A 24,334-nucleotide genomic window follows, 5' to 3' on the forward strand; every position below is an offset into this window, starting at 1 on the left:
CGAATTAAATATTATAAATTTACTACTACAAATTAATAATACATTCCTAAAATAACGATTTTATCGTTACGAAATCTTCAAAAACCTACTACGGAAAGGCCTTAAATACATTAATCAATTTTTTTTCTATTATTTCATAATAATTTAATAACTTCATATCTGTAAAAGTTACTAAATTACTACATAGTAGAATTAGTATATAACTTCTAAATTGTGAAGTTTGATGTTTTTCTTTTTCCCTTGCAGTATAATGAATTGTGTTGATTTCATTTCGGGTTTGGTATGCTTTCGGAGAATCCCTAATTCACTGCAAAAGCTTATCGCATAGAGATTGGTACGCTGCGCTGCAAAGCTTGAACTTCTCTTCTGCAACAGCCTGCTCAAACGTGTTGAGCTTAAGTTAGAATCACATTCAGCCGTGACAAGTATGTATCGGCAACGACAGTTATCCAAATTAAGAACGGTTCGAATGAAATTCAAGATTTCTATAGAATTTATTTATATGTTTATGCCTGCTCAACCAGAAGATGGTAAGAATCTTTTTCGATATTATGTTTGGAAGAAAGCTAAAGGTTGTATCGAATTAAGACTTCAAAAATGAACCTATAAAATTCACAATGTACCAGAAAGACAATAGATGGAGATCCAAGTCAGTGGAGAAAAGTGCTCGTACCTTCGAAGAGCCCACGTGACGATCAGGATGCCATTTCAGTGCACAACTTCGATAGCTGGAAACAAGAAAAGGCGGATTAAGCAAGAAAATCACTACAATATTCCTGTCAGCAACATATGATGCTGCACTCTAGCAACAATATTCCTGTCAGCAACATATGATGCTGCACTCTAGCGACGGAAAATCAACTATGAACTCACGCATTCTTAATGTCTTCAAGTTTTAGAGGACCGGAAGGACTTAGACCGAGAGCCAATCTATCTGAAGTCATATCTGGGTCTGTATCTGGGTCTGAACTATCACTCTCTGTCGAAGATCTCCAGTTCCAAGATCTCCTGGAATATCTGAACCATCCTGGACCCGGATCTCCTTGGTTATATCTACTTCGACCAAAGGCAGACCCAAAAACATTCTCAAAGACAAAATCATCTTCACCGTCGTCAACAAAAAACTTGTAATGTCCTAAACAAGAATGTAAATGTGTAAATTTCAAGCACAAGCTTGTCAGGGTGTACAACTTCATCTGTAATTAAGTTCCGTACAATTGAGGAAAAGTGAAACAAGAATTTGCTGAAGAATCCATAAAGAATCAACCATGCATTTGCCTGATTACAAACAAAAAGAACAAATATTTAGATCTGCATTCAGGGATTTTATTATCTATTGTAAATCAAAATCTCTGCAACCAACATCAAGAACAGGTTACCCTAGTTAGAAAGTTCGAGCAATTCAATGGATGGCCAACATCCAGTAATATGGCAAAGGGCACATCATAAACAGATCAAGCTCTATAAATAGACATGTTAGTCTGATTACATACAAATTTTAGTCTATCGCCTAGGGACTTCTGGCGGGTTCGATTATGGATGAATTGTAGGTGTGGAAGGGTATATGTGGGAGGAGGAAATATGTAGACCTCATGTCGTCTACTATCTTTGAGTAATATGGAAAGAGAGGAATAAAAGAGCTTTTAAAGGGATTGATGATGTTGGGGTTTTTGAGATGATTAGGAATAAATGGTTCTAAACTCTTAGTCTTTTAATTCTCGGTCATCCTCTTGATTTTATGGAGAATTTTGAAGATCTTGTTGATATTTTGATAGATTTGTAAATAACTTGAATATGGGTTGACACTCCATTGGTGCCTGTTAATACATTTTTAAACTTTTTATTTCAAAAAATAAATAGACATATTATACTGTGTAAAGCCAAGATATATATCCTTACTTCTACCCCAACGCTGAGGCCCCTGCTTGTCAGCCGAATCTTTTCTGGATCCCTTGAAGTACTGGTTTCTGAACCAGCTAAATCCACTGGATGATGGATCATCCTCATCCGAATCATTCTGCCAGCCCTGGCAGGCACAATGATCACAGCTCAGTTAAAACTTTTATAGTAAACAATAACGTTGGTGTTATCAATTATTAATCAATTATTACATGGAACCGTGAAACTAGGTCTGAAGTTCGAAAATCTACAATGTTATCTGGCAATACCACCTCAGAGTGTATAGAGGGAACAGGAACCAATAACATTATTCATTATATTGCGAGTTAACGACATATATAGTCACCTGAAGGAGGTAATCTGCATACATGTTGATGTTACGCAACATCTCTTTTTTTCCACGCACTCTTCGATACCTTTTTTCGTAACTGTTATGTCTCTGTGAAAAATAAAAGAAGGAAAAAAGATATAAGAATAAGCAGTTGATCTTCCAAAATCTACAATCATGAATTTACTGTCTAATACTTTAAAATATAAAAATCACGAGAACAGATGCTTCATGTAATCATGTTGCGTACTAATTTCTATGAACAAGCTATCGCGTTCTTGTCTCCACCAGCACACCACTGATTTAACTCTTAACCAACTAATTATAGCCTTGTCACATTTTTCTCTATCCAAATGATGCATAAACAAAAAAGATAATTGAAAATTTTGGAGTAAAACCAGCCACATCCAATATTCATCATACAGAAACAGATCACAGGCTTTTCACCAATAGACTTGCTACCCAAAGAACAATTGACACCACCGATACTAACACACATCGAAGGAAAACTGTGTTTATATGGTTCTATCAGAAAAAAAAAACGATTCCCTTTATACGAAACCTGCATAAAATGAAACTACACATTAAATTGTACCATAAATCCAGATTAACCCTCGACAAAATTGATTTAAGCTAATAACTCTATAAAACACCAATGCTAAAAGCAATGTCCTATTATCATATGATCACTCTAAATTCTCCCTAAAGCTCCATACACTGGTAGTTTCACCATATTTTGGGAAAAGGAAGGCAACAAAATGGAGCAACACCGTGTTTGTCCCCAGCTATTTGTTACACAAATTGGTTTTAGTAGCCAACAAGATGAACTACAAAGCAAACAAGATCTACCTATTTGCCAAAGTGAATCACTTTCAGCCTTTTCTATTAATACCCAAATGCAAAATGACACCAAAACACCAAAAAAAATTATAATTTCAGTATAATTATTTTCTCCAATCGAAGACAATATGAACAAGGCTGGAGAAGAAAGACAAACTTGCATAAATCTAAACAACCCAAAACTAGCATAAAACCCATAAATCATTTTGAACAAAAAAAAAAAAATACAATGTCAAGCACCGTGAAGAAAATTGAACATTAACCCATATACAAATCCATATGCATACATTCATCCGCATAGACGTATATACACATATACATATTAAGAGGGAGAGAAAGCGGGGGAACTAACAGAATCCCAGGAAGTTCGCCGTTTGCGTTCCAGTACGGGAGTGGAATGGAAAAGGGCAGCCTTCAGGTAGTTTTGTGGGTTAACAATGGCGAATTTTGTAGCGCTATTCATATCTTCAAATTACAGTTTAAAGATGCAGAGAGAAAAAAAAAAATTTGTAAAAACTTGAACGGCAGCTTCCCTGCCTGCAATGAAAATGGCAAGTCGACTGGGAAGGGACGGGACTTGCGGGTTGACGCAAATCAGAGGTAGGGGAGACCGAAACCGGATCCAACCAATTAAACGGATCGAATCAAGTCCGAACATGAACACTAGTTGGGTCGGATTTGGCTCGACCCGGCCCGTGACGAGTATGCATTGAAACAAATTTGGGACTGATTAATATAGAGATTGGGTTGGATGGTCCGGACCAATCACAATGGGCTCAGGTATACCTTTTCTGGCTCGCTGGTCCAGGCCTGGCCAGCCCTGGCTCAGATAATAATTTGAAAATTTTAAATATTTCTAAATTAAATCTAATTTAAATTTAAATTTAAATTATATATAATATGATCGAAAAATACAACATAGTGCAACAAAATTTTAAACAAAAATAACATTGTAATTTTAAATTAGTCTATGTATTTAAATTAAATACTTTTATAATTTATCATTTTACATATAATAATAAAAATTTATAACACGATTATCAGCGTAGATAAAAGAACATAATATAAAGTAGTGGTTACAGACTTTACAAGCAGAATTAGGGCAGCGTATTCTGGTCATTTCTCCGACTATCGTTCATTATTATTCGTTGAATTACTCGATTATCGCAGTGCTCTTTGGAGGTTGGAAAGTGTGGAAGTCGACGTCCAATTAGTGACAAAAGCAATATTATCCGAAGAAAAAAAACAATTAAAATTCAGAAACATAGTCTAAGACTGCAAAATGTTATTAGCCAAGCGACCGGAAATCAACATCTCTAAGATATACCGACAATATAACAAAGTTGTCTACCGTGCGGCGTATGCTTATTTAAATTTTCATGCTTGGGATGGTTTACCACCCGAAATAAATAATTGTAATGTTTGATTTTTTTTTTTTTTAAAGAAAATTATAGCTATATAATTAAATATATAAAATAAAAATATATGAAGTTAAAACTTGATATTGTGGTTTTACAGTAAAATTTTTTGAAGTGATTTTATAAGAAACATACTTACATTTGGTCATATATATTTATAAAAAAAATACTTAATTAAATTGCATACTCAATTCCTATATATATATATATATATATACATACATTTACATATATACATATACATATATATATGTGTGTGTAAATTTGTGGAAAGACATAGCTAGACTGTCACTCTTGTTCCTCAACAAAAGAAGAAAAGAAAAAAGGGTATGATGGGGCCAATGCCAAGCTTGACATGACACCAAGCACATGATCATAAAAGCAAATACTCACATGAACAACACACCACTTAATCACTTATGCTTTTGCTTCTTACCATCTTACTTGATTATGATTAAAGTAAAAGCCATTTTTGTTCTTTCCCCACTAACACACCCACACACACACACATATATATAAACACACTCCATATATATATATATATGTATATATACAGACCCAATATTTATTTTTACTTATTATTTTCTACTTTTTATAAAAAAAATACCATAAAGAAAAAAATTTACCCACTTCAAAATTGTAATTTGTTATTAAAAAAAAAAAAAAAGGAAAAAGCTTTTATAATCATAAATTTAATGGGCGGCCACATTGCTTGCTATTTTTCATTGGTGGTTATGCAAAGCACGTTGGGTAGTTGTGTTTCGAAATGGTCCACTCACCGTCTGATCGTTGACCGATTCTCTCGGTCGAGTTGACCGGGAGAGAATCAAGGCGGTGCAGACAGGTGTTTAAAGTGGGGATGACCGTAGAGGAACATAAGAAGCCCGACATGATCTCCAGACAGTTGGAAAACGGAATGCTGAGTTGGCAACTGCTCCTCCTCCATCATCCGGTGCATGATGGCTTCGCGCCCAACAATTCCTCCTTAACATAAAGTGATCAAAAGAAAGGGCATCTAAATTAGAAAACTTTGCTTTCCTCGGTAGGGTCATGCATAAAGACTAATTTACCCCTCTATATTTTTTTAATTTCACAATTCTGTCCCATTTTAATAATCTAAAGAATTCGAAGGGTATTAGTGTAATTTGACATCAGACCTTATTTGAATTTTAATTTTTACTTAATATAAAATTTGATTCAGATTTAAATATTATTAAATAAAAATAAAATATATATAATATAAATAAGATCAATTTTAATAAAAATAAATAAATTTCATAAGTGAATGTATTTTTATTTTTTCAATTAATACAGGAAAATAAAAAAATAAGTGTAAAATTCAATTTCAATATTAAATATATGAGATTATGAAATTAAAATAATAAATTTTAATATTTTAATAATTTCCTGAGGGGAAATTGGGCGATTTTACTAAAATGCCCGTGGTTGAAAGCAAAAAGGATAATAACGTCATTTGAATTAAGCATAGGGGTATATCAGTCTTCAAAAATAAACAACCGAAAGCGAGCCAGCTGTTTCCACCACTAACGTGAGTCGTCATGGGGTCCGTAGATAAGATATTCCGGATGGACGGCTGAGATCTATCAAAAGAGAATTTGACGTTCATTTAAGTTGAATTTCATTTCATTTGCACGCACGACTTTCCTTTTTTAAAACAAAGAGGGCGGGTATCTTAACGCACACAGAGATACGCTCGGTCCGTTAGAAAGCCTAGCAGAGAGCGAGAGAGAGATTCACACGAATCCAAAGGTAGGTTCCTTTTTCGTTTGTTTTTCCTCTTTGAATTCGATTTTCTCTTCGATCGATTCTAATTTCCTCGTCCGAGAAAGTATCTCGATCGTAAGAGAAAATTCAGAAATCTGTTCGTTCCTAATTCTGCTGTCCTTTTTTTTTAAATAATAACCGTTAAGAGGCTGATTAGTTGATTTTAGTCCAGTTTAAGATGCAAGTATATTCGTTTGATTACTAAATAGTTATTTATTCTGATTGTGATCTGATACATTTGCTACATTGTTAGATTCAGTTGTATTTCCTGAAAATGCATTTCCTCGGCAGATATTAAGGTTTTATCATTTTAGTCGTGATCCCAGTCTAGCTGAGAAATGTTGTGTTTAACCTAAATTTGCAAAATGCACGCGTTAACTTTGCATTGTTTCATGTTTTTGCTTCTGAAATATTTGAACGGTATCTTTCAGCAACGCATTTGCTACTGAATGGCTATGAATATGAATTCAAATTTGGACTTTATAGGGGATCAATGGAGGTTTAGATTGTAGCAATTTTATTTCGTGTTTTTTTCAGGCAACCGGTTTAAATTCTTATTGTCTTTGTGTATTTGATAATCTAAAACTGGTTTATATTATAAAAAAGAAAAGGATGTTCGACCCTTGCAATTCTCTAATTAAAGGGAATTGGTGATTGTGTAAAATGTGCATTTTGATCATGTCTTAGAGATTTCTTTGATCTCACTCATGAGTTAATGTTGTTGATTTAGATTTCTTTGTTATCTCTTCGGTCTTGAAGTTGTAAATCTTTAGATGATCACATTATTTTTTCATGAATTTTACAAACAAGTGATATCGCTTTGTATCAGGAAGTAGAAAATGGCAGAAGGTGACGATATTCAGCCTCTTGTCTGTGACAATGGCACTGGAATGGTCAAGGTATTGCCCTAAACTCTTGTTATGACAAACCCATTTGATAACGTCTTGACTGATTTGAGGTAACATTTTAACCGCATTCTTGATGAGGAGCCTGGAGCTGAATTTAATATCTGATGTCGAAATTTGCAGGCTGGTTTTGCCGGAGATGATGCCCCAAGAGCTGTTTTTCCCAGTATTGTGGGTCGTCCTCGCCATACTGGTGTGATGGTTGGTATGGGTCAAAAAGATGCTTATGTTGGTGATGAGGCTCAATCGAAGAGAGGTATTTTAACTCTGAAATACCCAATTGAGCACGGTATTGTTAGCAACTGGGATGACATGGAGAAAATCTGGCATCACACTTTCTATAATGAGCTCCGCGTGGCTCCAGAAGAGCATCCGGTTCTTCTCACTGAAGCACCTCTCAACCCCAAGGCCAATCGGGAGAAGATGACACAGATTATGTTTGAAACCTTTAACACTCCAGCAATGTATGTTGCTATTCAGGCTGTTCTTTCCCTCTATGCCAGCGGTCGTACCACTGGTAAGCAATTATTAACTAATACCTCTCTAGAAAAATGAAAATGTATGCCTAATAGGAACTACATTGAAAGACGGAAACTTTGTTAAGAACCTTTAAAAAATTAACTAGTAGAAAATAGAGCACTGTTATATGTACCTATAGATTTATGAGTTGGAAGAAATCATGGGAACCTGCTCGTCTGTATTTTGCTTGATGTTCACGATCATTTTAACGCCCAACAAGAACAGTATAACTGTGTGTATTACTCATATGGAAATCTTGGTTTGGACACTTTCCGCTGTAGTTTATGAAATTTAGCAGGAAGTAATAATAGTAGATATTTACTGATTGTTAAATGTATTTTGTTTAGGTATTGTCTTGGACTCTGGAGACGGTGTCAGCCACACTGTTCCCATCTACGAAGGCTATGCTCTTCCACATGCCATCCTGCGTCTGGATCTGGCAGGTCGTGATCTTACGGATGCCCTTATGAAAATCTTGACTGAACGCGGTTATTCTTTCACCACCACTGCTGAGCGGGAAATTGTCAGGGACATGAAGGAGAAATTATCTTACATTGCTCTTGACTATGAACAAGAACTAGAGATGGCAAAGACAAGCTCATCTGTGGAGAAGAGCTATGAGCTACCAGATGGGCAAGTCATCACCATTGGTGCAGAAAGATTCCGCTGTCCTGAAGTCCTCTTCCAACCATCGATGATTGGAATGGAAGCAGCTGGCATTCATGAAACCACATACAACTCCATCATGAAGTGTGATGTTGACATTAGGAAAGACCTGTACGGCAACATTGTCCTTAGTGGTGGCTCCACTATGTTCCCGGGCATAGCTGATAGGATGAGCAAGGAAATTACAGCATTGGCCCCAAGCAGCATGAAGATTAAAGTGGTAGCACCACCAGAGAGGAAGTACAGTGTCTGGATTGGAGGTTCCATTTTGGCATCCCTCAGCACCTTCCAGCAGGTAAGATGCATAATTTTTCAATTCCGGTGTTGTAAACTGAAACTGAAAAGGAAACTTCAAAACTGTGCAGCAGCATATCTCGTGTTAGTTTCTTTACATATATCCAGACAGCTTGCCGTGCTTTATAAACTATTCTGTTTTTCTACTAGAGTGCCTTGGGAGCGCCATATCTGCACTTCTAGCGTTTATTTATTTTATAGCAATGTGGTAAGATTGTGGGGTTAATCAGTAATTATCACCTAAAAAATTAGCTTATGTTACACAATATTAATTCTAAAGATTTACTGCACAAGTGTCTTTGAGACACGATAATCCCGAGGCAGTGTAGATTTTATGTCAACGACACAAAGCTATATACATGAACAACAAAGTTTCGGATTGAATTCGATAAATCTATATTCAGATGATATGATTCCTAGTTTTTTCCCCCCTCCCCCCGGACAATAACTTGATCTAAAACAATTTTGGTTCCCCTGAATGCAGATGTGGATAGCGAAGGCAGAGTACGACGAATCTGGACCATCAATTGTCCACAGGAAATGCTTCTAAATCAGGCGAAGCAAAAGGGATGGACGAAGAACTATATACAGTACATTTGTAACACGGGAAGGCTTCTAATCAAGCGCTTGCAATATTTTTCTTCTTCTGTTTCTTTCCCATTTTTCGGCTGTTGTTTTTATTTTTAATTTTTTGTTCACTACTGTTTAATGTCTGGACGTCATATGAACAAGGGGACAATTCATTTTTCTTACACTACTATTTGATTGTAGAAGAATTATGTACTGTAACTGATTTGGTTTGGGTTGAATCAGGGGATTCTTTTCAGGGTTATTTTGATTTGTTAATGCCGGAAGGAGAAAATTGTATTTCATTTATGTATAATAATGTTTTTTTTTTTGGAGCTCAATTATCAGCCTCTTATCTATATATTTCCCTTCCTTCTGAATCAGATTGCAAATTAGATTGAGAAAAAAAATTCACACTTGCATTCTTTTTACAATGATAAAGTTAAGACATACATTCTTTCAATTTGATATAAAATTCATGGATTAATTTCTTTTTGAATGCACACATGGAAGTAGGGAAGAAAGAGAAAAAAGGAAGAGATTAAAAGACTCTTCAGGTAATTTGTCACTCTGAAGTTGCAGAATCTATAAAGAAATCAGCTTCCAGCATTGTAAATTCACTTTTTGTCAGAAACAAAACAACAATCACCTGTTGTTGCAAAAAGTAAGAGAAGAAAAAACAGAAAAGACTAAATAGATTGATGATTTTCATTCAAGCTGACAGAGAGTCTATTTCCGGTAAGTGGATCGAGCATTAGCATCGATTCCCTGCAGAATGCTAAAATTCGATGGTCCAACTGTGTCAATGAAACCTTTTACAGACAGCCCGGGAACGGGAACCTCTTTTCCTAGCAACTCATGGTCTATGAAGATCACAACAACTGTAATATCATCATGAAAAAACCGCCTAACCCCCTTCTCCACTTTCTTCAGATCGTCGTACCTCATCTCCCTCTTCCTAGCTGCTACATTTAAAGCTGTCTTAACAAGTCTTCTGGCAATTCCCTGGGAATGCAGTTAAGACCAGAAGAAAGAAACCAATCAATGCCTGAAATTATTAACAGGTGAAGAAATGATGTAAACGGAAATGAACATACAGGTCGTGGATTATTATACACGATCTCGACAGCCTCCTGATTTGTCAAATGTTCCCAGAGCCCATCTGATGCAAATATAACAAATTTGTCACTGGGTCGTAGTACCCTTGTACATACAGATGGTTCTGCTGTTAGCACAGGCCGGCGGATGGGGTCAGAGAGATGGAATCGAGGAAACGAAGGATCAAGAGAAAACTCCGGTCGCTTCAAGTATGCGTCACCAATGGATCTAGATACCTAATATGAGTTCATAGATATTAAGAAAACTATTCTTTTATCTTTATATCAAAGAAACACGAGAAAGAAAAAGAAGCTAACCTGAATTATGCCTTTTATACGCCAAACTCCATGTTTCAAAACTACAATATGTGAATCATCAGGATGCAAGGACCTGAGTTCTTGTCTGACCTCCTCCATGCTTGCATTATGATCCTTGGTCAACTGCTCACCGACTATCTTATTTGATCTACCTACAGATCCTATCACAGCTCGAGAGTCACCCACGTTAGCAACATATAAGGTTCCTCTCCATATAACTCCAACCAAACAACAAGACCCAATTGCTGCAATTAATGGTTTTAACCCACATGTCCTACGGACGAGAGTAAGAAATCCATCCTCAGTTGCAGAAAAAGCACCTCTAATAATATCTTCGGAAATGTTTCCATTTTCTCGAGCAAGTCCTGTCAAATGAGACATAAGATGCATTCTAAGACGCATAATTCAAATTCATAAGTGAATCAATGACTCCCTATTAACACCGTCCAGTTTACACAAAATACAGTTGATATTTGCCACAGGAAGAAAAATCTTTACTACCAACAAGAGGCATCTCAACTCTGCTTTTTGTAATTAGCAACTGTTACTTAGCAAACCATAAAAAGAGAAACCTCAGCCAACAGAAGCCTTAAAGATTTTCGATTCAGTAAAAATCTTAGACAAGGGATCAAACCCAAATGACCAAATTCCAAAATCAACTGTTGATTACAATCTGTAATCAATGAAAATTCACTCCACATACCAAACTGAAAATTTACATTGAAATGAAGTTTTTATTATAGGAAAAGAAAAAAGTCGAAAACCTTCAAACCCAATTTACGCTATAGGTCAAGGGAAAAGACAAACAGATTCATTAATTTACATAATTGGCTGAAGTCAGTAACAATCACAGTTATATGAGGACAAAGATAGAGCTTAGAGAACAGCCAAAACAACCAATAAATACAACTCAGAACCAACAAATCAAAATCCCCAAGAATTAATTTGTAGCTTTCAAATTTGCCCAGAAGAAAACACAAGCTCAATTGATCCAATCCAATATAACACTATTGCTCCAACATTCAAAAGCTCCAGAGAAGTACCTTATACAACCACTTAACAAATTCAAGAAAATTACATTGTCAATTTCATAAAATTCCACCCTTTTAATACCAATGTAAAATTCAAAAGTTTTGCAGTATACATATATATATATATGTATATATATGTACATATATAGACAAAATGAATACTAAATACGGAAACCCTTTAGCCATGGCTATCCTATATAACCCACTGCAAAAGATTTACAAAAAGCACTCGTCAATTACCTCAAAAATCATCCATATATCACAGGATTCAATTAAATTACCACCACAAAATACAAACACAAGATAACATATTGCTTTAAATGGAAACAAAAACCAAGTAAAGGGAAACAAAAAATAGGACTCACTCATTAAGTGAAGGAACAGATGATCAGAGACGTAGCGGGAGGCCTCTGGGCCGCCGTGTCCGTCATAAACGCCGACGAAAGTGGCGCCATTCCCTGTATCGACTTGGCTGTGATCCTCGATAACCTCGTTGGCTTGGACGACGGCGAAGGAAAAATCGCCGAAGGAGTGCTTGTCGAGTTCTCTGCACCAGAGAAGAGAATCCCCGATAGATGAATCGTCAAGGTCATCATCCTTGCTCATGCGGGCATATCGCCTTACCGGTTTCCAGCAAGCAAGCGCTATCCTTGTCAGCCACGACAACATCCCTCATTTCCCTCCCCAGCAATACTCCCCTTAAATTTTGTTCTTTAAGCGAGAAAAAAAAAATAAAATAAAATGAGAAAATAGAGAAAAATAAACAAAAGGGACAATCTAGAAAAACCCTAATTACTGGATCAAATCACTCTAGCAGGTTAAATTTAACCAGAATCGTAAAACAAGGTTAATGAGTATTTAGATTTATACTAAGAGAAACCCGATGAGGAAGACATTGATTTAGCAAAATGAGAACTGGGTTTCCTTCCAGAAACCATAAAGAAATTAAAAGGCAGTTTGATTTCAAAGTAAAACCCAGTTGATAGAGCAATAAATCATGGTTTCAGAGGGTGAAAACTGTAAGGAAAATCAAACAATTAAAAAAAAAAAAGTTAGTGCTGGATCAAAAAGGAGAAATAGAGGGAGAGTGAGTCTACACTCGGATTAAGAGATGAATGTGGAAAAAACAAAAATATTAATCCTGATTTGGAAAAACTAGAAATTACCAAGATTCCAAGAAAATGTTGAATCAAAGAGTAAAAATGTGTTAATGAGAGAGAGAGAGAGAGAGAGAGAGAGAGAGAGAGAGAGAGAGAGAGGGAGAGGGAGCAGGTTGAAGTTGAAGAAGCACTGAAAAGATCTGAGTTTTTGGAGACTTTTATGTGGACAAATTGTGGAGAGGAGAGAGAAAGATGGAAGGGAAAAAGTTGACATAAGCGCGTGAACATTACAGACTGTTTTTTACTAAATTTTTTTATATTTTTACGATCTGTTGGAATTACTTTAATACCCCTCCGAGTGTCAGATATTTACAAGATTGCCATTATTGTTTGGATTACGACGTCGCTGAATCTTAGGGGGTTACCCCAGCTGGGTTTCTTCTCTGAAATCTTCTTCTTTCGTATATTTATTTATTTATTTATTTATTTTACAAAAAAAAAGAGAGTCAGAAATTCTAATTTACAAAAAAAAAAAAATAATAATGTCTGCCCAAAATTATTATTCTTTATAGATTATTTTGACTAATAATATTTGAAATTTTGAGCCAATAAATTTTTATGTATGTATACATTGAAAAAAAAAATTATTATTCTATTATCTTAAAGAGTAATAACTACAATTAATATTTATAAAATAAATATAAATTATTAATTTTTTTATATAATTTTATAATCGAATATTTAAAAAAATATAAATTCTTGTTGTACATATTTTAAAATGTCCAAAATTTTGAAATGCTTCCTTAACTTTTTTAAAAGAATTAAATCTCGGGTCGAATTTTTTCATACCGAATACAAAATATTTCATCGATTACTTACGAAAAATCAACTTAAATTATTAAACAATAAAATACCCTTTGGTACGATGTACGAATTTGTATTTTATTGTTCAATAATTTCTTAAAAGTCGATTCGTATTTAAAATTTGTCCGAATCACTCAAATTTTTTACCCGTTCACGTTTAAGTTTTCATCAAAGAATTACATATAATAATATAAAGTGATTCGACAAAAATATTAAGAAAAAAAAGAGAAGAAAATAATGTGAGTGTTGAAAAATTGAATGACCTTAAAACTTAAGCAAAGTAAATATTAGTTATATGGTAGAGGCATGTTCTTTTCCAAATCCAAAAGAAACACTCAGAAACCATGTGATCTTTGACATGTGAAAGCTGGCTTTTTCTTGGGTTTTCAGTTTACCTAAATCTAAATCCCCATGAGATTCATCACCAGCAATACGGTTGCATTAAAGATTACATGTCTTGACCCAAATCAATCAATCAATCAATCAACCCACAAAAGATTAAATCAGACGGCTGTGATTCGTTTGTGGGGTCAATCTCAATCTCAATCTCATCCCAAAAAGGCTGGAGAAATTGGGTGTGTGTGTGTGTGTGTGTGTATGCCCCTTTTGGCTTTTTTCAAAAGGGATGTGTACTATAATCAATATAATATTTGCTTGTTTCAATCATATGAGTTTTGGGATAATTAGAAATTTCATTTGCTTGCATTTTAAAAATTTTGACCCACTATGTATATCTAACATTAAACCTAATTGATCATATCATATTATGTATTTTCTTGTTTCAATCATATGAGTTTTGGGTAATTAGAAATTTCATTTGCTTGCTTTTTATAAATTTTGACCCACTATGTATATATCTAGCATTACATTATACATTTGCTTGATCCCATATTCAACTTAGAATATGTCAATAACCCAACTTAATATATGTAATTAGAAATTTTGACCCATTATGTATATCTAACATTAAACTTAATTGATCATCATATTATGTATTTGCTTGTTTCAATCATATGAGTTTTGGGTAATTAGAAATTTTGACCCACTATGTATATCTAACATTACATTATACATTTGCTTGATCCCATATTCAACTTAGAATATGTCAATAACCCAAGTTAATATATGTAATTAGAAATTTTGACCCACTATGTATATCTAACATTAAAACCTAATTGATCATCATATTATGTATTTGCTTGTTTCAATCGTTTGAGTTTTGGGTAATTAGAAATTTCATTTGCTTGGTTTTTAGAAAATTTGACCCACTACGTATATATCTAACATTACATTATACATTTGCTCGATCCCATATTCAACTTAGAATATGTCAATAACCCAATGAGATTAAAGGATTGTTTTACTCTACTTTTGACTTTAATTTTTTGTATTTCAATTACAATTTCACATCTAAATGTATAAATTTGTAATTAGAATTTTAAAAATCAATTTCACCAAATGTATAATTTCACCTTTTGCAGAGAATTCATGTACTCACAGTAAGTTAGAAAAATTTAATGAATTGAAATGGAAATTACCTTCATTTGTTCATTGTAGACAGTAAAAAAATGTGAATAGAAAGCAGGTAAAGAAAAAAAAAATGACTCTCTGATGTACAAATCTTGAATTTTGAACCTTTCTCCTCTCCCTTGGGAGTTGGTACGCAACTGAAGCTTCTGTAATTCTGATCACGAGGATATTATATATATATATATATATAGCTGAGATTAAGCAGCATCATTAATCAAACGCCTGTGCCTATTATAGTGCTTGTCCATAAAAACTCTAGAAGCTCCTTCTACAGTTTTTCGCCATGTCTGCAAGTGAAAGAATTCGATAACAGAGATTAAATCGAGATACTAAATCCATATACTTTTTGGAGAATATGTGCATAGGCGTATGTTTTTGTGTATGAATATATGTACGTACGTATGTATTCACCTTTTCAATGGTTCCAATGAAAGATTTGTTCCTGAGATCTCTAGCTTTAATCATTGACCTTCCAATCCCAAGTTGCCTAACCAATGCACACCTCCTGGTTGCCGGGGGAAGAAGCCATTTTATCTCCACCAAGCTTCCACTACCATTATCAGATCCTCTCAACTTTCCGGCGACTCTCCTCCGCCTTTTCGCCAACCTTAACTCCTTCCTGGCCGCAGCTTCATCGGCGGGATCTGATTCCAGTTCGGCAAATTTCCTAAGCAACTCGTCCGATGACTTTTTGGTGACGTGTTGAACTTTGGTATTTTCATTAGTAACCTCCATTGCAGAACAGAGAGAGAGAGAGAGAGAGAGAGAGAGAGAGAGAGAAAAGAGGAAGAAGAAGGTGAATAGGAATTAGGGATAGGAATAGGTTAGGGTGGAGATTTGATTTTGTTGGTTAGCAAGTGAGCTATTATGTGGGAAAATGGACCGTTAGGAATAATTTGAATAATGTGAAGGAAAAATATAGCCGTTGGAGGATTAATAATGGAAGCCAACAATACGGAGGAAGAAGAAGAAGAGGACAATGATTGGGAACATTGGCATGTGATTTAGGGTAGACAATAACGTATCATTCCCAGACAATTATTAACTGAGGTAAATTTTACACTGATATGTTGTTTTGAATTTTCATGAGACTAAGTTTAAAAATTAAAAAAATATATATATTTAATTCAGTAAAATCTATAATTTAATTTACGAATATTTAAAAACTGATAAATTAACTGCAAAATTCAAGAAAAATTACATATTCAAATACATATAAATAAATATATGTATCAACACCCTTGTTTATATATGTATTTGGATAAATATTCTAAGGCAGCTCCTTGCTGCATCCAACCCGAAATCTCTAAAGAGATTCGGAGGTTGGACCAACATACAACGATCCAAAATCTTTAAGGTTTGTTAGCTAAAACTCTTATTAGTCTAAGTAATCTCTGCCATCAAGTTCAGTTTTCTGGTTGTACGTTGTCATCTTTCGTAATTTCATTTTGACGAGACTTCCAAGAAATCTCGAGAGAATTTGATGTTTCTCAAACCTGAAAGTTCAAAATTTCACCATATGAATTCATAAGGTTCGCTCAGGTAGTTCCTGAAATATTCGCAGAAATGGGGATGAAGTTATGCACAAGCAGAGAAACGTGCCAACTCTATACAACATTACGCCTTTTGCAGAACCTTCTACAATATCGACATTGGCATCTCCCAAGTGAAAATTCCAATGTTTGAATGAATTTCAAGACTGCAAGACACAGGATGTACTGAAAACTGGCGATGGGTTGTTTCTTTTTTTAATACATGAAAAACTAATGGAAGGTTATGATAAAAAAATTCAGCTGTAAATAATTAAACTCTTTATCCAATAGAAGAGAAGAATGAATTCAATTGAGTTACAATAGGCTAGCTCAATTAAGAAATGAAAACCATATAACAGCCAGTAAAAATTTACTTTTGATCAGTTCAAATGTTTTTCTTCCAATCCACGAGGTAGTCCCTTGGAAGCAGTTATCAAGTAAATGGTAAAGGTTCATGTGCGCTAAAACTGTACCTTGTTGCTAGTGCTGTGAGCTTATTTGAGTCCCGAAACTGATTGTATGGCATTCAAGATTTTTCATGTTAAGCTGCAGCATAAAAGGGAAGTAAACATGAGAATTAAAGACGAATATTATCTGAGAAAAAGAATTAACTTCACGTATTTCTTGCAGAATTAATATCAAAATAGTGCGAATTTATCAAAGCATGAATTTTTTAAAATCCACTTGCATTTTGCTTATTATTGTATCTTCTGGAGATGCAAGGAAACATGCACAAGCATACAACCATACACAAGCTGACTAGGCATGGACAAATTTGCATGATATGTAATGTTCCAATTACTAATAATTGTAGATCGGTTTCATTTTCAGCATCCTGAAACTAACAGAAAAGCTTACCACAACAGCAACTGCCGTCTCACAGAACTTAGGAATGCAGATTAGTCTAACCAATTGTCCTTCTGACCCTGCACGCCAATGTGTCAGAAGGTACACGTAACACTTTTTTCCCCATAACTGGCTTTAAAAAATCAACATTGGAAGTCATTAAATAACCAGAGAACATACCTTTTAACAAGCGAGTGTCATATTTATCCTGATTACCAATGAAATAAACATGAGGACAGCTCTCAATTAAGAAAGGATCCCTATCAGTGAAAGGATAACACCCTGGACAAAAGTAACGCGAGAAATTCAAATTCAAGCACATAGGGGAGAAAAGGACTAAATCACACTTGAATTATCACTCTCTATTGACTTTCAATAAATCACGCTGCTAACTTCTTTATCATATGTATTCTTGGTCTGGGAAGATCCCACACGCTTCGTTACCATAAATTCACAAGAAAATGATTGGAAAAAATTACCAAATAAATTGATTACAGATTGAATATCAAGAATGATGTATGACTTTTACCAAGTGTATTAGGTGCTGTTGGTGCGAGATGCCTCCATTGCAGTGTTCTTTCCATAAATTCAATCTTATCTTTTGCCTCTGAGTACTTCTCAAGATCCTCAATGTTCTGTCCAGATGTTCCAAGAAATCTGGAAACTCACAGGCTAAGTTGTCAGTCTATATCCACTTCTTATAAATACTACCAGTAAAACAATATGTACATATTACCTGACATTGTCTAGCTCAAAACAATGAGGGTTGGTACAAGATCTAAAGGTGTTGTAAGTTGCCGAACCAGGAAAAAGACATCTATGCAAAGGCTGAAGGGAAAAGAATGATCCGATCAAATGAAATACACAACCAAAATGTAGATATATTTCAAATATACAATATAAAACCTGCTGAGGTAATGAGAAATTTGCTGGGTCTTTTGGCCCTGGCATGATATCTAAGGACAGGCCTGCAGCAATCTAAATATGAATATTAGTAATTATTAAGCAATTCCATCATGACGAAGGGACAAAAAAAAGCTAACTTAAAATTATTAAGGGAAAATTACAGTGCACTCACTTGTGATCTGAGGTTTTTCAGATTGTGGTTTTCAGATTAAATTTCTGTGGTTCCTTTTGAGGTAATTTCAGCAAGTGTAGTTTGAGCCAATGTAACACAGTTATATTGGAAACGCAGGCTTAGATTTAAGAACTTTATAATTGTTAACAGCTAAAAAGAATTAATAATGTTCAAACTATTTCTAAAAATTAAAACAAAAAAAATTATTAAAAATTTTAAAAATCAAAATCTTCCAATTTAGCAGCCGTTCATCTCTTCTGCACTACATTGTAGGTGCAGCAAAATCTCCATGGATAGGACTGACCGACAACTTCCTTTTGCGGGCTTTCTTTAACGAAAAGAATAATCTTTTTTTTTTGGTAATTCCAGGTTGACGAGGGCATTGACAAGGCTATCTGAGTATGAAAAGATGCTGGAGAGGACACCTTGATTCTTGAAGAAGAGAAGCAGAATAAAAACAAGGATTAGTAAATTATCAAGCCACAGCTTGAGCAGCAAAATCATGGCGGAACAACAAATGGGGATCGGGTGGCAAAGGAAAAGGTGGGCAGTGTGGTGGGGATTGCAGTCGCCAGAGAGTTTGGTTGCCGACAAAACAACCTTTTCATACTTCCTTCTTTTAAATTTGAACTTTTAGCATTTTTAAAAGACTTTACTTATTTTTATTTTTAGTGTTATTTTTTAAGATAATCTAAAAATTAGAATTATTTATTTATTTATTGAAATTTTGCTATTAAAAAAAATCTCAAAGAAAATCATAGATACAGAATATAAAAATTTCAAGCTACAAAATTATTAGAATATGATTTGTCCCATTATTAGTGAAAAGAACCTGAGTTAATAAGATATCCAGCTCTTTGATGGGCTCAGACAGCCTTGACTGGTCCCTTGAAGACAAATTCTGCTAAAATGACCATCAAAGGATAAAATGGGGATCATCTATAAGAACTAATATATGGTATCAATTAATCATTCAGAAAAATAAATCCAGAAAAAAGAAATTTTGAGCAAACCACTTCAAAGCAGGTAATAACATATTACAGAAAGCAATTTCCTTGTAATTCACGAATACAATTCCTTCTATACTGCCCTTGGAAGCACTGAGTACAGAAAAGATGCAACAGGAGAATGGGTAAAACCCAACCCATTCCCCCTAGATATGATACATACATAGCCACAGAAAAGAAGACAGAAGGCGAAAAGACAGGAACAGTGATAGAATAACTAACATTCATAGTTAACAAGTAAACAAAAATGGCGTTAATACTTTTTGTCATATTTATGACACAGATACTTAAAGATAAATACTGCAAGTTTTCTGAAATCTCACATTATGTGTCTAATAAAATCTCCTTGACAGCGAAATCTAACAACCAGCAGATTATTTAATGAAGTTATCAGGTGACATATCAACATGAGGTAAGTCACACATAAGTTAGAAGATGCTTCTTAATTCTAATATAAGGATAATTTTCGGAGACTTTACCGGAGAATTCTGACATTCACTTCCCCACACAAAGCTCAAAGCAACATGAAAATTTCTCTTTTTCAATAACCATGGAAAAGATTTTAGTAGAAAGCACCTAACATTAAGTGGAAGATATTATTAAGTAATGTTACCTGTCCATTAAAAAGTCCACGCGGCATGTCAACAGAATTTCCAGCAATTACAACATGAACTATCTGTGCTGCAATACCTTGTTCCTGTTGAGTTAGTAGCATGGAATGAGCAAGATTAAAAGTTTAACAGAAAGAATTGTGCCAACAGTAGGTTGAAGACAATGAATCTGCCCAACCTCCTCATCTCCCAGATGTCCCGTTAGATGATCAACAAGGAGCTGAAACTGGAGAGGGTTAGAACTGCTTCCAACGCTGATCCCCGATACGAAAATAACGTACTTATCCTCCCCTGTGCATAGTGAAACTTAACACCTCAAGAAAATGCTTGCAGACATGAATTGATTGAGACTGTTTGACTTAAAAGCAAGTGAAATGACACTTCCACATGGAATACACCAAATGGGCAAAGAGAAATATATTATCTCATTCTCATACTTGATTTCAGTGGGAGCTCTATCTGTGGTGGCAGACCAGCTTTTAAGACATCTTGAACAAAGAATTCGCCAGCACTTGTTTCCTTTCCATGCAGAGCAACAATAACACCTATCAAATGCATTACATTGATGCAAAATAAATAAGAATGCTCTGAAATTATTTGAAAAATATTATATCCAAAGAGTTAAATTTCCAGAGAAATAACCATGAAAGTAAAACTGCCTAATTAAACTACCACAATCAGGGAATATAAAAGATCAGTAAACAAATTGAAACAGTAAGAAAATAGAGAAAGAGGAAAATGTATAAACCAAGACAAGAGAATACATCTAGGATGATTAACTACAAAGTCTTACCATACTTCATTCATTCATAATATTTCGTTGACATTTACCCAGTAGATGAATTATGAATTAAATGACAGCATTTTCAACAAATGAAATTTTCATAACTGCAAAAGTTTTCCATAAGATGTGCATGTGTTCGTGGACCAATATAAAAGAAATTCTCCATAAAATGAACCATCTGAATTTTAAGCACAATAACTAGAAATTCAATGCATTGATAGCTCATTTGGTATAATTCTCCGGTTGTTTTACCGAAGGCCTGTATTTGATGCTTGCTTCAACAAAGAGCAGAAACAGTAGCCCCACTCGACCCTCTCTACATGCTGCAACCACATGAACCAAAAGGAGACCTGCCTACTCGACAGTAAAATGTTCATCGTACAAACCTGTTACATATACTGACCGCGAAAGCAGAGTTCCAGCAAGCTTAACTCTTCCACTTTCATCTTCCAAAACCAATTGATCATCTTTGTGCATAAAATTATGAGGCTTAACAAGTGGGCTGGCAGATCTCTGCAAATTGCAAAAGAATCTTTGAAGCCAAAAATTTGTGGCATTAGTCATATCTCAGCTTGGCAGAAATAACTTTTGAAATGAGAATTTTGTGCAGCATGATTCATATCTCAGTTTTGCTAATTTATAAGAAAAAACATAATGATACTTATCTATTAACAGCTGTACCTGTGTAGAGTACTCGGCAAGAATAGAAGGTTTGAGTTTCATATGTTTATAAAGGGTTCCAACAATGATGCATTCTTTCCCTTCTTCAAGTCCCAACACCGTACAAACTGCAATCCAGCAAATAACTTCTCCGTCAGTCCATTAAAACTTTTTAAATTTTGCAACTCAAAATCCTATATATCTCATAAATATTGTGGCCATATAAGTTGCCACAGGAAATATTAACTTTTACTTCAACCAATATACAGATTTGTCGGAAAAATTGACATGTTCTGGTACATAATATGCAGATTTCACATTTCATGAACCATGCAGGTGCAGCAACAATCAACTACATCAATTCTCTGAAAAAAATCAATCAGTAAAACAAGTGCCAAATGGTATAAGACAGACTCTGCTTCTCATAATCCAATGCGAAATTCGTCAAACAGTATAAGACATCTCTGCTTCCTGAAAAGCTTAAACACTTACCTCAAACTCAAAAACCCTAGATTCTAGAATCAGGAATTCCCTCTAAATAAATGCGAGAACCAAGAACCTAACCAATAACAATAATGGCTGAATATCATATCATTGTCGATAGTAACATAAAATTAATATCCATATAGCACGAGATTACCAAATCCGTCAAACCCCAAAGACCTCAAAGTCACCATAATCCTTCATGCATGAAAGCAACAATTGAAACACTACAAAATCTCCCAACGGGCGTGCGTATCGATAAATATATAAACACCGAAAGAAGCTTTCACAAAGCAGCCAAGTTATATGCTCAGGTTACCATGAACATTCAAATTGGAGAGCAAGAAAGACCAAAACTCAGTAAAGCTAACCAAAATCTGAAAATGTAAATTGATTTCGAGAAGTGGAAACAGATAGTAGAGAGAGAGAGAGAGGGAGAGAGAGAGTAAAGAAAAAATACCAGGGAAATGAGGTTTCCAGTTGGGAACAAGAGAATAGAGCAAAGTTCTCATCAGATGCAGACGAGCAAAGTAAATTTGACTGTACTGTTGACCCCTATACATCTCATTTTGAACCTTGAAAACTTCATCCTGCTTGAAAATAATGACCCAGTAAGCCAAAAATAAAGGAGAACAAGTAAAAAGAGCTTCGATTATTTGAGAATCGTGCTGAAATTATAAAATATGGCAACAGAAAATTCTTGAGTTCAAACGCTGAATGAGAACAAAAAGAAAAAAAAAGATATAATTAAAGAAAAATAGGAGATTAACCAGAGATTGGTAAGTGGATTGCTTCCTTTGAATAGTTTTCTCTGAGTCGATTTCCATGGCTTCCATGGCGGGAAAATAGAACTGGTTTAGAGGGATCTTCCATCATAAAGAAGCTCGTAAGGAGTTATGGACGACAGTCAGTGGTACCGGGTTCGATACCTTCCGTCTCCATTTCGTTTTTTGGCTTTTATTTTTACTCTCTAAATAAAAAAGATCCGGACTTCCATTATGGGTTTCGGGTCTTCGGCCGAATGGATCTTCTCGTCCGAAAATAAATTATTTATTTAATTTATATTTAGATAATTTATTTTTAAAAAATATAAATTTAATTTCTAAAATAAAAACTTTATGCCATACAAAATTTATATAAGAAAAGATAATTCCAATTTGATATGATTTAAATTTAATACTGGCAACTTTGTTCGTATTTATTTTATATATATTAATATTTGTAATTTATTACGGATAATTATAATCTTTAATTTTTTTATATTTATATGTAATATCGATATGGACAGTTATAGTTATTAACTAATATGTTTATAAAAAGTTATAAGATATAAAATTCACTTAAATATAAAAAATAATAAAAAATTATTATTAAAGTCGATTCACTATATATATATATATATAAATATTGAATGTACGTATTAAAATTATTCTTAATTTGAACTATAATATATAGATCTCATATTTTTGTAAAAAAAAATAATATTTATAATAATTATTTTGTACAATAAATTAATTATATTTTATTTAAATATATTATGATTCAACGTGTACTTAATGATCATTATCTAATTTTTTACATTAATTATTGTGATATTATTTATATAACTAATTAGATATTAGTTATATTTTTATTTTTATATTTTTCTTTATTATTTATAAAAAAGTGAGCACAAGAGTTTATTATTGGTGAATGTATATTAGATATATATATGTATTATAAAAATTCTTATTTAATAATATATAAATTATAACTGTCTATTATGTAGAAAAATAATTTAAGAAATATAAAAATTAAGTTTTCTATTTTTTTATTTATTGCTATTTAATTTTTTTACGTTGTATCTAATAAATTTACTTAATTTATAGTTTTTATATTATTTTAAATTTAATAATAAAATATAAATTAATACGGATCATAGAACATTAAAAATAAATATATATTTTTATTAATTATTATTTAAAAATAGTTATTTATTTTTATAAAAATAAAACGTATAAGTACTTATTTTTAAATAAAAATAATTATTTTATGTACAACGAAACATCATTTGTTCATGGAAATTTTTTTTTTAAAAAAAAAAGTTGTAAATTTATAGAGTAGAATTAAAATATTAATTAGTATTTTAAAAACTATATATTTAAATTTACAGTTTAAATTAATTAGTTTGTG

At 33.7% G+C, this 24,334-nt stretch overlaps 5 protein-coding genes across 6 annotated transcripts; 1 reads left to right on the forward strand and 4 right to left on the reverse strand.

Annotated features, from left to right (window-relative positions):
• Positions 1 to 106: 106 nt before the first annotated feature.
• Positions 107 to 3,672, reverse strand: LOC110811737 (Chaperone DnaJ-domain superfamily protein). The gene is made up of 6 exons (XM_088210104.1): positions 3,420 to 3,672; positions 2,246 to 2,338; positions 1,900 to 2,026; positions 874 to 1,135; positions 674 to 728; positions 107 to 376 (listed from the first exon to the last, which is right to left on the reverse strand). The coding sequence occupies exons 1-6, from the start codon at positions 3,528 to 3,530 to the stop codon at positions 305 to 307; spliced, it is 720 nt and encodes a 239-aa protein (XP_088066230.1). The 5' UTR covers positions 3,531 to 3,672; the 3' UTR covers positions 107 to 304.
• Positions 3,673 to 6,124: 2,452 nt separating this feature from the next.
• LOC110811697 (actin) lies at positions 6,125 to 9,486 on the forward strand. The gene is made up of 5 exons (XM_088210057.1): positions 6,125 to 6,255; positions 7,100 to 7,169; positions 7,299 to 7,692; positions 8,042 to 8,655; positions 9,139 to 9,486. Exons 2-5 carry the CDS (start codon positions 7,110 to 7,112, stop codon positions 9,202 to 9,204), a joined length of 1,134 nt encoding a protein of 377 aa, XP_088066183.1. The 5' UTR covers positions 6,125 to 6,255; positions 7,100 to 7,109; the 3' UTR covers positions 9,205 to 9,486.
• Positions 9,487 to 9,782: 296 nt separating this feature from the next.
• Positions 9,783 to 12,978, reverse strand: LOC110811776 (Protein phosphatase 2C family protein). Its single transcript, XM_022038343.2, has 4 exons — positions 12,033 to 12,978; positions 10,637 to 11,001; positions 10,319 to 10,555; positions 9,783 to 10,226 (listed from the first exon to the last, which is right to left on the reverse strand). Exons 1-4 carry the CDS (start codon positions 12,334 to 12,336, stop codon positions 9,951 to 9,953), a joined length of 1,182 nt encoding a protein of 393 aa, XP_021894035.1. The 5' UTR covers positions 12,337 to 12,978; the 3' UTR covers positions 9,783 to 9,950.
• Positions 12,979 to 15,153: 2,175 nt separating this feature from the next.
• LOC110811761 (uncharacterized) lies at positions 15,154 to 16,217 on the reverse strand. The gene is made up of 2 exons (XM_022038325.2): positions 15,573 to 16,217; positions 15,154 to 15,448 (listed from the first exon to the last, which is right to left on the reverse strand). The coding sequence occupies exons 1-2, from the start codon at positions 15,894 to 15,896 to the stop codon at positions 15,359 to 15,361; spliced, it is 414 nt and encodes a 137-aa protein (XP_021894017.2). The 5' UTR covers positions 15,897 to 16,217; the 3' UTR covers positions 15,154 to 15,358.
• A 130-nt stretch (positions 16,218 to 16,347) lies between these two features.
• POLD2 (DNA polymerase delta small subunit) lies at positions 16,348 to 23,093 on the reverse strand. 2 transcript variants are annotated; one of them, XM_022038207.2, is made up of 15 exons: positions 22,933 to 23,093; positions 22,623 to 22,752; positions 21,701 to 21,807; positions 21,406 to 21,532; positions 20,673 to 20,780; positions 20,414 to 20,526; positions 20,238 to 20,321; positions 19,450 to 19,521; positions 18,446 to 18,517; positions 18,276 to 18,367; positions 18,069 to 18,196; positions 17,720 to 17,821; positions 17,552 to 17,619; positions 17,167 to 17,239; positions 16,348 to 16,657 (listed from the first exon to the last, which is right to left on the reverse strand). In XM_022038207.2, the coding sequence occupies exons 1-14, from the start codon at positions 22,996 to 22,998 to the stop codon at positions 17,174 to 17,176; spliced, it is 1,335 nt and encodes a 444-aa protein (XP_021893899.2). In that variant the 5' UTR covers positions 22,999 to 23,093; the 3' UTR covers positions 16,348 to 16,657; positions 17,167 to 17,173. The 2 variants fall into 2 exon arrangements, with proteins under 2 accessions (XP_021893899.2, XP_021893900.2); XM_022038208.2 differs by having other exon boundaries at positions 19,450 to 19,518; positions 22,933 to 23,092.
• Positions 23,094 to 24,334: the final 1,241 nt, after the last annotated feature.

This window comes from Carica papaya, chromosome 8 (assembly GCF_054855325.1).
Source record: "Carica papaya isolate Zhongbai chromosome 8, ASM5485532v1, whole genome shotgun sequence".
Classification (NCBI taxonomy): domain Eukaryota; kingdom Viridiplantae; phylum Streptophyta; class Magnoliopsida; order Brassicales; family Caricaceae; genus Carica; species Carica papaya.

Bases quoted from the DNA above. Each gene is read 5' to 3' on its own strand.
- LOC110811737 (XM_088210104.1), bottom strand. From the start codon at position 3,530: ATGAATAGCGCTACAAAATTCGCCATTGTTAACCCACAAAACTACCTG. The intron at 2,027-2,245 runs GTGACTATATAT...TGTGCCTGCCAG, and splicing joins ATGCAGATTACCTCCTTCAG to GGCTGGCAGAATGATTCGGA. The intron at 729-873 runs GTGAGTTCATAG...TCTTGTTTCCAG, and splicing joins CTTGAAGACATTAAGAATGC to CTATCGAAGTTGTGCACTGA.
- LOC110811697 (XM_088210057.1), top strand. From the start codon at position 7,110: ATGGCAGAAGGTGACGATATTCAGCCTCTTGTCTGTGACAATGGCACT. The intron at 7,693-8,041 runs GTAAGCAATTAT...TATTTTGTTTAG, and splicing joins TGCCAGCGGTCGTACCACTG to GTATTGTCTTGGACTCTGGA. The intron at 8,656-9,138 runs GTAAGATGCATA...CCCTGAATGCAG, and splicing joins CCCTCAGCACCTTCCAGCAG to ATGTGGATAGCGAAGGCAGA.
- LOC110811776 (XM_022038343.2), bottom strand. From the start codon at position 12,336: ATGTTGTCGTGGCTGACAAGGATAGCGCTTGCTTGCTGGAAACCGGTA. The intron at 11,002-12,032 runs GTGAGTCCTATT...CTCATTTGACAG, and splicing joins TCTGTTCCTTCACTTAATGA to GACTTGCTCGAGAAAATGGA. The intron at 10,227-10,318 runs GTATGTTCATTT...CTGCATTCCCAG, and splicing joins TGTATAATAATCCACGACCT to GGAATTGCCAGAAGACTTGT.
- LOC110811761 (XM_022038325.2), bottom strand. From the start codon at position 15,896: ATGGAGGTTACTAATGAAAATACCAAAGTTCAACACGTCACCAAAAAG. The intron at 15,449-15,572 runs GTGAATACATAC...TTTCACTTGCAG, and splicing joins TCATTGGAACCATTGAAAAG to ACATGGCGAAAAACTGTAGA.
- POLD2 (XM_022038207.2), bottom strand. From the start codon at position 22,998: ATGGAAGCCATGGAAATCGACTCAGAGAAAACTATTCAAAGGAAGCAA. The intron at 18,518-19,449 runs GTTCTTTTCACT...ATTCATATTTAG, and splicing joins TGGATATCTTATTAACTCAG to ATTGCTGCAGGCCTGTCCTT. The intron at 17,822-18,068 runs GTAAAAGTCATA...ACTTTTGTCCAG, and splicing joins AACAGCACCTAATACACTTG to GGTGTTATCCTTTCACTGAT.